At 44.6% G+C, this 18041-nt stretch overlaps 1 protein-coding gene across 2 annotated transcripts in view; it reads left to right on the top strand.

The window, feature by feature from the left end:
* The window catches only part of ARHGEF17 (Rho guanine nucleotide exchange factor 17), a 139560-nt gene extending 122206 nt beyond the window's left edge, over positions 1-17354 (top strand). For both annotated transcript variants that reach the window (XM_072133865.1, XM_072133864.1), the window contains exons 7-22: positions 690-866; positions 2482-2532; positions 3049-3158; positions 3920-4005; positions 5112-5230; positions 6372-6585; positions 7148-7221; positions 7948-8141; positions 8410-8666; positions 8780-9032; positions 9302-9388; positions 9536-9603; positions 9974-10122; positions 10352-10526; positions 10635-10892; positions 11433-17354. In XM_072133865.1, the coding sequence (XP_071989966.1) occupies positions 690-866; positions 2482-2532; positions 3049-3158; positions 3920-4005; positions 5112-5230; positions 6372-6585; positions 7148-7221; positions 7948-8141; positions 8410-8666; positions 8780-9032; positions 9302-9388; positions 9536-9603; positions 9974-10122; positions 10352-10526; positions 10635-10892; positions 11433-11605 (2445 nt within the window). In that variant the 3' untranslated portion in view covers positions 11606-17354. The remainder of the gene's footprint in view (positions 1-689; positions 867-2481; positions 2533-3048; positions 3159-3919; positions 4006-5111; positions 5231-6371; positions 6586-7147; positions 7222-7947; positions 8142-8409; positions 8667-8779; positions 9033-9301; positions 9389-9535; positions 9604-9973; positions 10123-10351; positions 10527-10634; positions 10893-11432) is intronic.
* Positions 17355-18041: the final 687 nt, after the last annotated feature.

Raw genomic sequence — 18041 nt, 5'->3', positions numbered from 1 at the left:
GAGAACGCTACAAGAAGCGAGCCCCCGTGGAGAGAACGCTACAAGAAGCAAGCTTCGGTGACGGAGGGGGCGCAACAAGAAGCGTGCATCCATGGAGAGAATACTACAAGAAGCGAGAATCGGCGGAGGGGGCACGCCAAGAGGCTATTGTCTGTGTCGGGGGTGTCACAAGAAGCGAGCTTACTTTTTTAAAACTTACATTTTGTTTTTTCCTTCAAATTAACAATCGTCATGAATCACAGTGTGGAAATAATGAATATTTGTGAGCGCTCCGCACCTCACACCGAGAAAACTTCTAACCACAACACGAGGAAAGAACAGGAGCGCCACCTGTAGGCCAGATCTGGCAGTGCAGCATGGGTTATTCTGGGTTGTTCCTGTATAAGGAGATTAATGTAGTAGGTTAGTGATGGCGGCTAACTGTATATGGCCTCACATGCATTTGCAGTGTATAAAACACACAAACTGTACGGTATATACCCTGTGTATACTGCACACACATACATTTACGCACCTGTACACCCCCCTCCTACACACAGAACAGATGATGCCAGGTTTGGATGTTCCTTGTCTCTTCCTGGCAGGCGCCGGCTCCTGGCCCGGTGTGTGAAGGATGGCGCTGGCTGTGTGGGTGGGAAACAGACGTGTGCGTGGGTTCCCACTTACTCCTGTTTTTGCTCTTCTTGCAGGATCTGCTGAAGCACACTCCTGAGGACCACCCGGACCACCTGTGCCTTCTGGATGCCCAGAGAAACATCAAGCAGCTGGCAGAGAGGATAAACAAGGGGATGAGGAGCGCGGAGGAGGCCGAGAGAGACACCCGCATCCTGCAAGAAATTGAGTCTCACATCGAGGGCATGGAGGACGTAAGTGACCTCTGCTGCTCTCCACCTTCGTACTGTCTGTACTACCCTCACACTTTCCCCGCTCTCTTCTTGTACACCATACATAGGTTTCTGCTAGTATTCTGTCCTCCAACCACTTGCTTTCATTGTGCTCTCTCCTGTGTTGTAAACTTTGCGCCAGTTCATCCAAACTATTCTCTATCCACTTGTCAAACTGTGTCTTCTGCTCACTTGTTGTGCAACTTTTCTCTCTCTCTCTCACTTGTACATGTTCCCTCTACATCGCTCGCTCACTTGTTTTGCACGCTCCTCTATCTATCACTTGCTTGTGCAACCTCTCACTTGCCTAGTAGGCTCCCTCTTTGTTGCTCGCTTGTCTTGCATGCACCCTCTAAAGCTATCGTTAGCTTGTTTTGCTCCCTCTAGAACTATTGCTCACTTGTTGTGCACCCTCTTTTTCTCCATCTATTGCTCCCAATGCTCGTTTTTCTTGTATGCTCTCTATCGCTTGCTTTTCTAGCACGCTCCTTCCTCATGTATCGCTCTTTTGTTGTGTCCCATCTCTCTCTCCATCGATCACTCGCTTGTCTTGTACGAATCCTCACCGAATAATGCTCACTTGTTTTGTATGCTCCCTCTCCGTATAATGCTCGCTTGTTTTGTATGCTCCCTCTCCGTATAATGCTCGCTTGTTTTGTATGCTCCCTCTCCGTATAATGCTCGCTTGTCTTGTACACTCCCTCTCCGTATAATGCTCGCTTGTCTTGTACACTCCCTCTCCGTATAATGCTCGCTTGTCTTGTACACTCCCTCTCCGTATAATGCTCGCTTGTCTTGTACACTCCCTCTCCGTATAATGCTCGCTTGTCTTGTACACTCCCTCTCCGTATAATGCTCGCTTGTCTTGTACACTCCCTCTCCGTATAATGCTCGCTTGTCTTGTACACTCCCCCTCCGTATAATGCTCGCTTGTCTTGTACACTCCCTCTCCGTATAATGCTCGCTTGTCTTGTACACTCCCTCTCCGTATAATGCTCGCTTGTCTTGTACACTCCCTCTCCGTATAATGCTCGCTTGTCTTGTACACTCCCTCTCTGTATAATGCTCGCTTGTCTTGTACACTCCCTCTCCGTATAATGCTCGCTTGTCTTGTACACTCCCTCTCCGTATAATGCTCGCTTGTCTTGTACACTCCCTCTCCGTATAATGCTCGCTTGTCTTGTACACTTCCTCTCCGTATAATGCTCGCTTGTCTTGTACACTCCCTCTCTGTATAATGCTCGCTTGTCTTGTACACTCCCTCTCCGTATAATGCTCGCTTGTCTTGTACACTCCCTCTCCGTATAATGCTCGCTTGTCTTGTACACTCCCTCTCCGTATAATGCTCGCTTGTCTTGTACACTTCCTCTCCGTATAATGCTCGCTTGTCTTGTACACTCCCTCTCCGTATAATGCTTGCTTGTCTTGTACACTCCCTTTCCGTCGGGTGCTTGCTTGTCTTGTACACTTCATCTCTATCGCTTACTTGTCCTGCACTCGCTTTCTCCATCTATCACTCACTTGATGCTCACGCTCACGCTCATTCTCTATCTTCTACTTCCTCACCGATTGGACGTTTGTTTTTTTTTTCCTGCAGCTTCAAATTCCTTTCCGGAGATTTGTGCGGCAGGAGATGGTGGTGGAGGTGGTAAGTGGTCTTTCTCAGTATAAGCTTTGTGTGTACAGAAGATTGTCTGAGCCATATATATATATATATTAAGCAAACCTGTCAATAGGTGTGACCATGGAAACCAATGTCCTGACACTGCTGTGCTCTGTGCTTTGAACTGATGCAATGTCCCTCCGAGTGACTTGTGTAGTATTTAACGAGAAGGGTTAAGGCCAAATGTTACCACACAGCAGTGCCGCACCTCCTGGCTCTGTCATACGCGCCTTTTGTGTTAAATGGGAAAAAAAGAGCTAAGGACGACCCTGGGAGAAAGTCTAGAGGATTTACTACTACTTTGCTTTCCAGTATATGAAAGTACAAATGCCTTATCAGTCCCTGGTTGCTTTGGGCACACTATAGAGCATGCTGTACAGCGCCCCTTTCCTTTCATTTGTATGTGAACTTGAGAGGATATTTTTCGGCTATTTTGTCGTTATTGACTTTCCATTCTGCGCTGTTCCCTATTGACGTTGGGCTGATTGTTGTTTCCTACAGAAAGCTGTCGGGGGTAAGAAGGATCGCTCGCTCTTCCTCTTCACAGACCTCCTCCTCTGCACCACCTTGAAGAGAAAGTCTGGGTCCCTGCGCCGCAGCTCCATGAACCTGTAAGTGGATTTTGCCTAAACCAGTTGCTACGTTCCTTATCATATTTTCTACTCCATTCACTGTTAAAGCTGCATTCACAGTTCTCCTCACTTTAAAGAGGTGTTCCCATTACAGCAAATAAATGTTATTGTTTGTAGTGAAAAGTTATACAATTTTTCTATATATATATTTTCTGTATCAATTCTTCACGGTTGTCTAGATCTCTGCTTGCTGTCATTCTTTAGATAGCTGCTATGTTTACTTGCAGCAGACAGAAATCTGACTATGGCTCGTTAGTATCATAGAGAGTAATTAGAGCTGTGTAGCATAACGAGCCGCGCACCTGTGTGATATAACGAGCCGCGCACCTGTGTGATATAACGAGCCGCGCACCTGTGTGATATAACGAGCCGCGCACCTGTGTGATATAACGAGCCGCGCACCTGTGTGATATAACGAGCCGCGCACCTGTGTGATATAACGAGCCGCGCACCTGTGTGACCATGGTCAGGTTTCTCTCCACTCGAAGTAAACATAGAAGCTTCCTATAGAAGGACAGCAAGCAGAGATCTAGAATACTGTGAGGAATTGATACAGAAAGTAGATTGGAAAACTGTATAACTGTTTGTTATACAAATAATAACTTTAATTGGCCCAAATTGGAACACCCCTTTAAGCAAATCACTCCATATAATTCCTACTATGGAAATTTTCCATTGTGCGCCCTCTGTTGGTCATTCAGGGTATGGCGGCGCTGACTTTCCAAAATGTTTTTTTTTAGGTACACAGCGGCCAGCGTGATTGACATCTCCAGCAAATATAAACTGCTGTGGAAGCTGCCCCTGGAGGACGTGGACGTAGTGAAAGGTCTGTCTATTGTCTCACACACTTCCCCTCCTTCTCTACCAAACCAAAATCAGCTGTGGACTATTCCAGTTTTTCAGTATAAATCTGAAGAGTAACTCGCCAATTCTTTACTTTCTCGCAGCTTCTCATACTGATCATCAATTGACATAATTTCATCTACTCCAGTCACAACCAAAGCAGCATACACATTTCATCCTTTTAGGCCCAAACAGTTCAGCCCCGAACCTTTAACATACAACAGCCGTGTATGTTATATTTGCCTTCATGTAGGACAGCAGACACTGAATCAGCAGGGGCTGCTGTGGGATGTGAGATTCTCTTCCCCCATCCCTAGTGGAGCAGCAGCACCAACATCCAGAATCGGAATAGCTCTGATCCAGGGTATTTAACCACTTAGGCTCTGGTCACAATTGTGTGGTGCTGATGGTGGTCCATTGTACCACCTCAGGTCTTCCTGCAGCACATACATTTTGGTACTCATATACCCAAACTAACCCAGGCTAGATATCTATAATAGTATTTATCCCCTACAACAAAACACTTAAAGGAAATATGACGCCCAAATTTTTTTTGGGCCCAAAAAATTATATTAAATGTGATCAAAAAGCTTTATGAACCCCCGAGGTTATACAGGTAAAAAAACACTAAAGGTCTTTATGCAAAAAACAAGCCCTCACACGGCTACAAGTTATGGGTCTGGAAAGGAGAAAATGCAAAAATGTCATTTTCTTCCACAAAATGTGCAAATATGATACCTTAAAAAAAAACCGATAAATTTTGGGTATTGTTGTATTTGGAAAAGAGAAGATATTGCACCATATGTGCAGCAAAATTTTAATATTAAAAACAATACCCAATTTTTTTATCTACTGTGCAGAAAGGGTTAAAAAAAGGTTCATATGATGTATATGTAAAAGTGCCATAAAAAATACAATTTGTCCCACAAAAAACAAGACCTGTATAGCTATAGTGCACAAGGTATTGTTGATGCAGCTTAGCATATTATTACATATATAAAAGACCATCTCCGCTCTGCTACATACGTGGTATGTTATAGCTTGTGTACATACTATAACATACTAACCGTTTTACTTCTGATTGGGCAGGAACATCCCAGACCTCCAACAGGGACAGCATCCAGAAAGCCATCAGCCGGCTGGACGAAGACCTCAGCACCATGGGGCAAATCAGCAAACTCTCGGAGACCCTCAGCTTCCCCCACCAGGTCAGAAAATATATCACACTCTAAGGGTATGTTGCTATAATTCTGCATTACCTGTTCCTGCCACTAGATGGCGATCTATGTTCTATGTGTATGATCGGAGACAAGTACAGCGCCATCTAGTGGTGACAACCGGTGAGAATTATACAGACTTATGGGGAAAACGGGCTGGATACTGAAAAATGGAGCCTTGTTGCTTTATCTGGTAACATTTCAGGTAATAGGTTGGAGGGTGTGACGGCTATGTATAAAATGGGGGTGACCCGCACTAAGTTAAAACAATACAACATGTGATGTAAACTAGTGTCTGACAAAAATATATCATAAAAAGAAATGGCATCCTCACCCCACCCCCAAATCTTCTGCCACGGTAAACAACGTAATTATTGTGTTTTGGTTTGAGGAGAGAATATAATTAGGATTTCACCCTCGCCGATGTCTAGACAAACACAGGGGGGGGGGGAGAACCCGTCACAGCAGAGGGGGATCTGTACTTGTCATATCTAGGAACCTGACCAATTCTCTGATTTATGTGCCTTCTGCTCCAATCACACCCAAAGCTGCATCCTCAGTTTTGCTCACTGCCCCTGTAAATTAGTGCAGTTTATGTGCGGATTGTGGGAGACATTACACTAGCCTGAGAGCTAAGTGCATAACAGGAGAATTTCTAATGCAGCTCTGGATGTGATTAGAGTAGAAGGTCTATAAATCTGCAGTTGGGTATATTTTGTGGTGGAGGGGGGAATGTATAGTATAGGCTACATACTTCTGCCTGTTCCTGGCATAGTTTTCTCTGGGATCGCATAATTGTGCCGTCACTTGGGGGTGTTTGGCAGCGGCGGGTTTATCCTCTGCATTAGCATTGTTGTGTGTCGGGGATAAAGCTGCATTGTTCACGTGCAGAGACTGGAAAATTAATCGGCAGAGCGGAAAACGGTCACAACAAGCTGCTGTCCCTGAAAGAAATTGTTTGCGAAATACAAGCCCCCCCTAATACATTAACCATATATGTAATGATGTGACCCAGATGAGTTCCCTGCTGCCTCCTGCTGGTTTGTGCTCTGAATATGAGCTGAAATAGGAGTGAGGGCACTGAGAACATATACAAGCACATGTCGTGATCTATCCTCGTTTCTATTGACAGACCCTCGATGATGTCATCAAAGACATGATGGCGTCCGTCCATCGAGAACTGGCCGAGAAGCAATCCCTCTCCTTCTCCATGTCTTTCCCACCAAATAAAGTGGAGCTGACCACCACCAAAGCCGACGGCACCGAGAGCTACATATTCGAGTTCAGTAACCCGGATGCCAGGCTGCATTTCGAGCAAGCCTTCGAGGAGGCCAAGAAAAAGCTGGGTAATGGATATAAGAAGCAAATGCATGTGTGCAAGATGTGCTCCAACAGTGTATAAATAATACCGCCATCTTTAGTTTTATCTCCCATTGGGACAGCATTGGGTCTCTATTTAGAGCAGAACTTCCATCTGGAATCTACTTACCAGAGTAGATCCCGGGACAGATTCCCCATGCAGATGTCATCCACCAGGTGTCTTTGATGAAGGATTTAGGGCAACTCTTTTGTCCCTAAAATCTATCTTTTATTATATGCTAATAAGCCTGAAAAGGCTACTGGGGCGTCTCCCTAGCCTCTGCTAAAGCTACACGCCCCTCAGTGCTCTGCAGAGACCGCCCCCTTGTGTGTACCCGATATGAGGAAGCTGGTGGCACGGGCCTGCACGTCCACAGTGGCTCCCATCATACCTCTGGCTTCAGAGGAGGCATTGCACGCCTTTCCTTGAGGGGAACCCGGTACTCAATAAATGTGTCCCATGTGATGATCTGTTTTCATACTATGGGGAGACGGTGTGAGGTGAGGACGTGGCCCAACAATATTAACCCCCAGATTCTCCCTCTACAGCCACCAGCAAGAATCGCTTGGATCCAGAATTTCTCAAGGCCATCCCCATCATGAAGACACGCAGCGGGATGCAGGTGAGGAGAGTGTTATGATCCATTTCTTCCATGACTCAGGTTTTTGGGTTTTTTTGGAAGGGGGGGGGTTATATACCGGCAGGAGAATAATGTTGGGGTCTTCAAGGAAATAAATAATTTGGAGGAAATCTAGAACCTACATTCAGATGTTCTCCTGGGATGGTTCAGTAAGTTGTGCATAGATTTCCAAGGAGAAGACTTGCTCCTATTCTATGGTATCAACTTCCTGTCATGTGACCTCCAGACTGGAAGTCCATGCATAGGAGCGTTTTAAGGGAATATAAAGGGATGAAAATACCTAAAAGTGTTGATCTTGTTAACATGTGAGCAGATAATTATAATGATCCAGACTTCAAGTTGCAGAACAAAGTGAATTAATTTTCTCAGTTACTTAAGGACAGTCTAGAAATATGAAGCTCTTTGGATTAAGAAAATCGAAATCCAGATAATGACTTTACGGATTGTTTCAAAATTCACTGTTTCTCTGGATCTTGAAGTATTGTGCTTGCGCTGGGGTTACCGTGGTAATGTTTACACACTTTGTACATCGATTTCCTGTCATGTGACCTCCAGACAGGAAGTCCATGCTTAGGAGGGTTTTGGAGGTTCAGAATTCAAATATTGTAAGATGTTCTTGTAATAGATTGTAAGTAGAGAGACACTGACCTCTGAGCAGGTCCTTCAGGTTGTAGAGACACTCCTTAAATTGACCTTCTTGTTTTTTAGTTCTCTTGCGCGTCTCCAAGTCAGAGCAGTCCTGACAACATGCACGAGGTCTGGGTGTGTAACAGCGATGGGTACGTGGGACAGGTCTGTCTGCTGAGCATCAGGAATGAGCCAACGGTGGAGGCTTGTATCGCCGTCTGCTCTGCCCGTATCCTCTGCATCGCCTCCGTGCCAGGACTGAAGAAGAATTACAGGTATGTCCACAGGGACATTGTTGTTACTGTTCTTTTGAGGTTGGTTTTTGGTCATTTTAGTCAAAAATCACACCTAACACACCACCACTCGTTCTGCATGGGTTATAAGAATGAGAGGACCCCTAGACCATCTACAGCAGGACAACTTTATGCTCTTCATGGATCTATCAACAGCTGTTTGCTGATGGTTTCCATAATATAGAAGATTCTTCTGTACGGAGGGTTTCTTATAATGTGTTGACATTATCTGGAAATTTGTGTCCTGCAGCAGAGAGAGACCCCCAGCCCTGATGAACCAGTCATCGGAGCAGCAACGGCCGCATCAAGATGAGCCTCCACCTTCCCAGCAGTGCCTCCATATCTCCATCTCTGGATCCTCCCTGGAGCTTTCAGAACACACAGATAGTGCCAGTAGGGACTTGGTGCCCTTTGACAGTGACGATACAGATGACGAGTCATCACCCAGCCCCTCTGGGACCCTTCAGAGTCAGGCCAGTCGCTCTACCATCTCCTCCAGTTTTGGAAGTGAGTAACAGCTGAAACAAGAAGGGTTCAAGAGTAGAGGGCAGCATGTCCTGGTCTGCATACCATGGGGGGAGATGGATTTGATAATGGTTGCCTTTGTATTGATATGTTAGATGAAGAAATGACCAGTGCCAAGGACACAACTGCCGAGACCACCAGCTCTGAAGAAGAACAGGAGCCCGGGTTCCTGCCCATCCCCTGCAACTTCAACCAGAATCAGAACCAGGACAGTGAGAGTCCCACCGATGGGCCTGCAGTTAGGAGATCCAGCCGGGGGTCATTTACACAGGGGAGCTTAGAAGACCTCCTGAGTATCGACCCCGAGGCGTACCAGAGCTCCATGTGGCTGGGAACTGAGGACGGCTGGTAAGAAACTATTTATAATGTTTTTTTGGGGTGGGGGGGTTGGAGACCTTATCCTTTGTTGGTGGCAAGCTCATACTATTAAATAGGACCAACCTCTTCTAGAGGGAGCTACATACCTACATTTGTGTTTTGAAGACCAAGCAATATAAACCAATGTAATGAATGTATATATATACCAGTAAAAGTTACCATATAGTCTTGGTCTTGGTTGTGTTTGTATCTTGATGTAATGTGTAAGACGTCATGAGCTGCTTGTCTTCACTTCCTAGCATCCACGTCTATCAGTCTTCAGACAACATCCGTAATCGTAAGAACAGCATGAAGATGCAGCACGCGGCCGCCGTCATGTGTATCCTGTAAGTAGCTCGGTTTCTCCAGCACCCGTAGGGCGTCGGGTTAACCTATTCATTAGTATAGATATAGGAGTCTCGGTGGTAATCACCCTGAAATCCAGATGATTATATTCCAGAGATTTGATGTAATAATCCTCTTGTTGTCTGCAGGTACCTGGACAACCAAGTGTTTGTGTCTATAGCTACCGGAGATCTTATAGTCTATCAGAGAGAAGCAGGTACGGGGCTCGGGATGAAGTCCTATACTGTGTCTACAGCTCTTTGGGTTCAGATTTGTCAGTGGTTAGTCCCGTCCGTGTTTGGAAGGCTACTCGTCATGAGTCCACCAAATATACTTGTGTTTCCATGAGTATATCCTACTGGACCCATCTATTCCCTGACCTCTGCTGTCTGAGTAATCAGGAAACCCCCATATACAGCAGGCGACCTTTATCCAATGTGTATGAATCATATCTTTTAATGTATATACAGATGACTTCACATGACCCTGACTACGACAACATCATCAACCGTAAAGTTTGTCATCTGACATAACTATTGCAGTAGCCCAGGTCTTAAACTGTTCTTTTTATCCCCCCCCCCCCCCAGGGAGTTTTTGGGACCCTCAGAATTCAAAAATTCTGCCCCTTGGTTCTTCGGGAAGTCCAATCACTAAGATGGTGTCCATCTCTGGGAAGCTGTGGTGCGGCTGTCAGAACAGGGTGATCATCTTGAACACATCGTCCCTGCTTCAGGAGGTAAATGGTGATGGCTGGACTCTGATCTGCAAAGCATGATGGCCGGTACTGGTCAGTGGCCGGTGCCAAACTTATTGGCTGTAAAATTAGATTGTGGGCTCTTGGTGACATGGAGGGACATCTATTTCTGTCTCTAAAAGTTGTCTCCCAAATCCTTTTTCAGTGAATGGCAATAATTCCGATTTCATTCTGTCCACTTCCTGATCCGTCTTTTCTTCTCCACCTCCAGCACACATTCCATATTGGTCAGGATCCGAACCGCTGTGTAACGTGTATGGTCACAAGTCACGTAGGGATGTGGATCGCTCTGCAAGGCAGTGCTCAGGTTCGACTCTATCACGCCACAACCTTTGAGCAGTTGGTGGAGGTGGATATTGCGCCACCTGTGCACAAGATGTTGGCAGGTAACATGAGCCCAGGTTTTCATATAATCTACCATTGACAGTTCTCCATTGCATTTTGATTTAGATGCAACCATGTACTGAGGACGTCTTCTTTTCTTCTCCCTCAAGGCTCCGATGCCATCATCCGCCAACACAAGTCAGCATGTTTGAGGATCACAGCTCTGCTGGCCTGCAAAGATCTTCTGTGGATAGGGACCAGTGCCGGAGTGGTCCTCACCCTTACGATCGCCTCCAGCACTAGTTCTCTGAAGGGTCCAATGAGCCCGGTGGGACTCTCTCAAGGACACACAGGCCACGTCCGGTTCCTCACATCTGTGGAGCTACCAGATGGATTTGATGTGCACTTTCCTTTGCCTGTAGACCAAGGTGAGTACTTTGTTGCTACATGTTCAAAGATGGATAATCACAACCGGTAAGAGCAAATTATGGTCAGAAGTTGTGATCTTGTCTTCCTGTGAATTCAAGTGTGGATGAACAATTGCGCTGTCACCCATCTTGTCAGGGAATCATTGTTCCAAGCTGTAAGCGAGCCACTGTTGTGTCATGGCAAGAATAATTGGGTTATAGTTGTCATAACTTGGATCATCAGGCCACTGTTGTTTCACCCCATTTGCCAGAAACCAGTAGGCCTTGTTGGCTTCAACTGCAGCCACCATGTGCCAACCATCAGGGAACAATAATCGTCTAAAGCCAAGGATCATTATTTCCAACCCAGTTATAAGAAGCTCCTTATTCTGTGCGCCAATTGTCGAAAGCCATTGCTTGGATCTCGACAATTGTCGGAGGCCGTTTGGTGGCTCTCGACAATTGTCGGAGGCCGTTTGGTGGCTCTCGACAATTGTTGGTCTGCTTCCTGTCTTGCAAGAGTATATAGTAATTTCTTCTTAATTTTTTACCTTTCATCAGGCAATGATCAAATATGTGACTCAGAAAAAAGAGACTCCACCCGACACCGACCAAAATCCAAACTCCTGGTCATCAGCGGAGGAGACGGCTACGAGGACTTTAGGCTCACCAACAGCAGCGAGACTGTGGGCAGAGATGACAGCACCAACCACTTGCTGCTATGGAGGGTGTGATGCCCCCACCGCACCGTACTCTTAAGCTGGACCCTCTTCTAATGTCGCTGCTGCCCATTTACTTCGTCTTTGGCTTGTCTTTTGACGCATTACATGCTCACACCTCCATCGTCCATCTAACATCTCCATGACGCAGGTTTCAAGAGCCAACTCTCGTGAGGTTTGTGATGTGCCCAAGGAGTCCTCAGTCCAAAGAGTCAATGAACAAAGCATGGAAGATTCGGGTGGTACGATAGGGTATAATTGCCAAAGTATTTGAACTCGGTACTGTTATGTGCCTACAGCTGAATCCTTATGATGGTGGGAACTGTAGAAGTAGTCGGTGGGTTAGCTACGGCTGATCTCTGGCTCTCGGCAAAAGGTATTAACCACTGGTGAGTGAGCAGTGACTCCGGCATCACATCTTACTGCTGTCCGTCAGTGCTTTGGGTCCTGTTTTCTGTCCGTGTTTTATACAGACACCACAACAGTCCTCGGGGACCATCCACGGTCAGCCGCAACAAGACCAAGCGCTCAGAGGGTCCGACTATTCACTCCGATTCTGTGGCTATAGATGAACTGTGTATAAGTGTTGCCGGCCCAGCTGGCCATTATTATTTTTTTATTGTTCTTATTTATTGTCAAGTGAAAAAACTTGTGTTCTAAAAGTTTTTAAAATATTTTTTAGTGTGGTAAAACCGATCACATGTAATCCTGATCTTGTGGTGATAGAGAGGGAATCATTGAGATTGGGAGCAACTCAAGACACTATGTAACCTTGGGTTTAGGGAGACCAACATCAATCCATTGGGGGCCAGTAGTGGTTCCTTGGTTGCAACGATATGCTGGGATTTGTAGTCCCGATGTGGCTATGAACCTCCATGTATATTGTCTTCTCCATATTGTCATTGTCCCAGCATCCCCTTACAGCCGCACGATAGGTTGGATGACTTTTAAACATTGTGCCTTGTGTATGTACAACCTGGATTGTTGCTGTAAATCGAGAAGTTACTGATGATATCATGAATGTACAAATTTCCCGCAGTGATGACATCACAGCCTCGGCAGATACAGGGTATTACACATACAATCCGTATTCTCGATTTTTGGGGGCGGGTTTCAGAACTACGAGCACGGGAGGCGGCGGCTTTGGAACGTGGAATCTGCTTGGACCAGAATCTTGTAAACTTTTTGGATGGAATTCATTCCAAGGTGACATCCCATTTTAAATTTTTTTGAAATTTTTGTTTATTAACTTTTATAAATCCAAGATCCAAGCCCTATTGGTTGGACCCATACGGATCACACAGCCTAGTACCCAGGACTCCAGTCACCTGCCGTGTGCAGAGACATTATCATGTATAACGTCTCCCTGAGCTTGTTACTTTCTAGACATAATCCCATGAGAATGTTGAGTAACTTAGTCTCGTATATATATTTTATCGCCTCCAGAGCTTCATTCACAATTCAGCTGCTTTCTGGCTCTGCACAACCTCACAATCTCCCCCTAGACCTTGCTTATTACATTGTCTTACCTGTCCTGCTAGCCTAGATGTCTAGTCTACAGTCCCCCATAATGCAGTGCAGATGATTGTACCGCACAAGACCGTTTTGAATTGTGATTGCAGCTCTGTGTGTGACTGGAGTAGGGTATAGCTGGCTAGACACAGGTATTTGTAAAGTTACTCCCATTATCTGTGGATTATACAGAAGTACTATAGACCATGAGTACTGTGTTACTGTATCAGAATTTGGGGATGTCTCCCCCCCCCCTCCCCTCCTACTGGGTGTCCTTCAGATGTTGTGCGGTATAAACCTGTATCTAGATTTCCTTTTCGTAGCACTTTGATCACACATTCACTGTTACATTGTATCATATCAATAAAACGGAGCCTTTGTTATACGAAACGCACGTGGCCTCCTATATCAATGCATCGCTAAACATTTCGACTCCCCATTTACTCTGCAGTGGAATGGGGGTCCGGTCACCTTCATGTTACATATGCCCCATGCTCAGAACAAGTGTCACCATGAAACCTGGTACTGTGCTTTTAAATCTTATAAATCCCAACTTCCCTCTAGTCACATCCAAAGCTGCGTTTAAAATTCTCTAGCCCTGGCTTCTGTCTCCCTTGGTGTATGGAGGAGTAGATGACATTTCAATAGTGAAAGACATTTACGTTTCAGCTATTATTATGCAGCTCAGAGTAAATGACACAAATAAATTGTGCAAATATTTAAAAAATAATCACTGTAAAATGCAGATTTCACAAATTAAGAAAGATGTCTATTTCTGACCACCGATCAAGATCTCTGCTTGCTGCCAGTGAATGGGAACGTTGATTATTTAAGTTCAGATCTTGCAGAAGTAAATGCGCCGCTGTGGTGGTCAGGATGGATTTCAGCCTCTGGGTGAAGATTATGTTACCTACCTGATAAAGAAGATACCATCAGGGCCCAACTCTAAAGGGGCCCATACCTACTTTTTGCATTGCCGCTCATATCCTGGAAAGGGCAAACATAGTGCATATGGGGTCCTATATATAAGATTTTACTTGCATTGCCCCGCCTCCTTGTTCCTGATGGACAGGCCACGCTGGATGGACATGCTGCTGTATGGAACCTATACAGAGGGACCGTCTGCTAATAATTAACTACAGACACACACAGCTTTATGTATTATCAGGGGTAGAAAAACCTTTGTCAAATGTTTTACATGGCGTCTTACTGGAATGTTGAGAGAGAGAGAGAGTTCTGTTACATCATTGTGCACTTCATGTCATGTGACTAGGGTGCTGTCATTTAAGCTCCGTTACATACATGATGTTCATGTTACTGGGTATCTGATCACAAGAGATCACAAGACTTCACAGACTTCTATTGCTCCCCATCCTCCATGGTGGCTAATGTGATTTCATGTGATCAGATACATACATGGGGTAGATGTTAATGGTACCGGGTAAAGGACCTTAGATGACATCACGCTGGTCACATGACATGGAGTGCTGAATGGTAAGGAGGCATATGGCATGGGGAGGAGTAGATGGGTGGGGCTATCTGAGCAGGACACACCCCCTCTGATGCCAGGTAAACATTAAGTTGATTTTATGGGATGTGAGGGAAAATATTTTTAACGAAAAGAAGGGTGTCAGGTTAGGCTCTATGGGAACCTGTCATTAGCTGTAAAAGAGAAAATGTGGTGACAGGTTCCCCTAAAAGGGAACCTGTCACCAGAGTGCTCTTTTTCAAAGGTGACAGGTTCCATTAGAGACCGAAAAGTCCTTATCACACGTTTTTACAATATCTCTAAGTTACTTAGTTTTAGTAATATCCTATTATAAAATGTACCTGGTTCCCTGCCAGCTCGCGCATCATAGTCCCGGGGCTGTGCCTTTTATTTAACAACGGGTGCCTTTTCGTTTAAATCCTTGATTGGCTCATCCCCCCACTCATTATTATTCACCCCAAATCCCCTCCCACATCGTCCACATGCGTCAGCTTGTACTCCAGCTTGAGCAGTTTCTCACTAAGCAGTTTGCGTATGTACTTGGTGCCTAAAAAGCTAGCGTACGAAGTGATGCATGCGCAGTGGAAGTGATGCTCGAGGTTTGCTTGTGCGGTGAGCCCATGTCATGGGTGGGAGGGGAAAAGAAGGAGGCTGTGGGGGGGGGCTTGGGATGAATAATATGAGCGGGGGGACGAATGTATCAAGGATTCAAACGAACAGGCATCCGTTGCAATATGAAAGGCACAGCCCCCGGGACTGTGATGCGCGAATATATCGGAATCGGATATTACTAATACTAATTAACTTGTGATAAGGACTTTTCTGTCTCTATTGGAACCTGTCACCTTTGAAAAAGAGCGCTCTGATGACAGGTTCCCTTTAAAGGACATCTACCACCAGGATGAAGGACTGTATGCAAATGAGCCTAAGGGGCTCCATAGGTACTAATGGAGCCTGGAGGCCCTGAGGCTCATTTGCATACAGTCCTTCATCCTGGTGGTAGATGCCCTTTAAATTACTCATGATGATGGGTTGTAGAGTGATCATTAGAGGGGTCTTCTCGTCTGGGCATTCACATTCAGTTTCATTAATCTGCCATATATAAACATTTCTTCAATTGGATGTTATTAAAAAAAAATGTTCCTGTGTGAAGATAATTTCTCATAAATAGTAATAAAAATAAATAAAAAAAAGTTTTTGTATATGTCATGTCCGGGAGTTACTGCAGGTCCCACATCTGTCCTGTGGTAATGATCCTATGAAGAATGGTGGTCAAACAGGACTCGATAGCACATGTCTGGCCACCGCTACCAAAATATCAGGTGGTCGTATCCAAGGAAGCTGATCTCGTTTCTAAGGGACGACATGGCTACATTTAGGAGAAATAATTTTCACACAGGAACATCCAATTGAAGAAATGTTTAAATATGGCAAATGAATTTAATTAAAAGTGAATGCCCAGCTTGGAATACCCCTTTAAGTTGTAGGGTGAAAAAAAAAAAAAAGAGATGTAATATGGAGAGTGAACTGCGGTGTTCAGAAGGCTGAGGAAAGTGACGAGCGTGAAGCTGTATATAACAGCCTCGTTCTTTAAAAGGGGGTGGAGCTTCTTTTTTTAGGGCCAATTTCCATCTGCGTTTTTGGCTTCCGTTTAGCAGTTTGTTGTTTTCTGTTAGTACCAATTTTTATTTTTTTTATAGCTTTTTAGTCCTACTATACACTCCAATAATGGATAGTGTAACAGAAGATAGTCACTATTCCAAGTCCGTTAAAATTAGTGGGGAAAAAAAACGGATCCGTTATTCATCGGAATTTTTAAACTGAATCCAAAACGCACAATGGTAACTGGTAACATTTTTTTAAGGGATACATAAATGTGAACACAACGTTATGTAGGTTGTGCAGTGTATTGTATATTCACCCCTCCTAGAGCTGCACATGTGTTTGTTATAACGTGGGCAGGTACTCACTGCAGCATAGGCCAACTGAGTAAAATTACTGTGCTTCATAGACTTGTTTAGAGTATTCACCCAATTTTTTTATTATTTTTTTTTAAATTGGGATGTTCAATCCTTTGTATATTCTCTCTCCACTTCTATAGCCGCACCGGTGCTCCATAACAACTAAGTAAAATGTGGACAGTTACTCGCAGCAGCATAGGCCAAATCCCAATGCTGTGCTTTATAAAATTGGTTATTACTCTGAATATTCACAAAATTTGTAGATGCAATATTAAATAATGGAGGTTTTTATTTTTTTTTAACATTTAAGTCGCCCTTCATTGACCTTTTGACACTTTTTTACCACATATGTCCCCCTGGCCACTCTGCCCACCACATAATGATGGTCCCAGTAACGCTCTGCCAGTGCTGCTATGTCTTGCACTGTAATAAGCCCCCTCCAGCACTTACGGGGTTACAGGACATAATATTTTTTTTTTGGGGGGGGGGGGGGACGACTATGGAGGATCCCTTGTGTCTTGTACATAGGAGCAGTTTGTTGCCTTTCCTGTAAATAATATTCTAAGCGTCTGATTGTCCAAATCATTTTGATGGCATATTTTTATATATATATATATATAAATCTACTATGTCCCTGCCCACCCGCCCCAACATGGAAGTTGTAACCACTCCGGCGCCCCCCGGGGGGATGGCTCATATCCTCTTGGTGTATTGTTTGAGTTGCTATGACTGCCATAATATATTGTCAATATTTTGTCACTGTGGATTCTTTGTAAATAAAGTTCACCAGTGTTGAATCCTATCCGTCTCCTGTGTGGCTTATTACAAAAAAAAAAAAATCAAATGTTGACTTCTGAGACATCAGGTCGGTTCCATTTACTGACGTGTGAATGAAGCCTTAGGGGAAGATTCAGTATGGAAATTTTATTTGGACGCTCAATGTAAATAGACTATTGAGGAACATATGTAGCAGTGTTATGTGGGGACTATTATATAGTCATTTATTGTTTAAAGGGATTGCCCTTAGATTTAAAGGGGATAATTTGCTATAGTAGTCAACTCTGAAAACAAGGGCAGACCCAGAGCCATCGGGGCAGTACTGGTGATACCGCTATAAGGTGCCTTGTCATAGCAGTGCAGACTTTTACATCTATTACACAGATACAATTGATAACTAGAAACGTCTACCCTTTCCCTTTGTATAACATAGGCAATGTAATAAGGCCTGTGTCCTTCAAAAGCCCAGGTCAAAGAACCTGTAGGCAAGTAATTAATTTAAAATAATTAATGAGGGGGTGGTAGGGCTACATATGGATTAATGAGGGGGTGGTGGGGCTACATATGGATTAATGAAGGGGTGGTGGGGTTACAAATGGAATAATGAGGTGGTGGTGGGGCTACATATGGATTAATGAAGGGGTGGTGGGGCTACATATGGATTAATGAAGGGGTGGTGGGGCTAAATATGGATTAATGAGGGGGGGTGGGG

This window comes from Engystomops pustulosus, chromosome 2 (assembly GCF_040894005.1).
Source record: "Engystomops pustulosus chromosome 2, aEngPut4.maternal, whole genome shotgun sequence".
NCBI lineage: Eukaryota > Metazoa > Chordata > Amphibia > Anura > Leptodactylidae > Engystomops > Engystomops pustulosus.
This window is presented reverse-complemented; position numbering and strand designations above follow the sequence as displayed.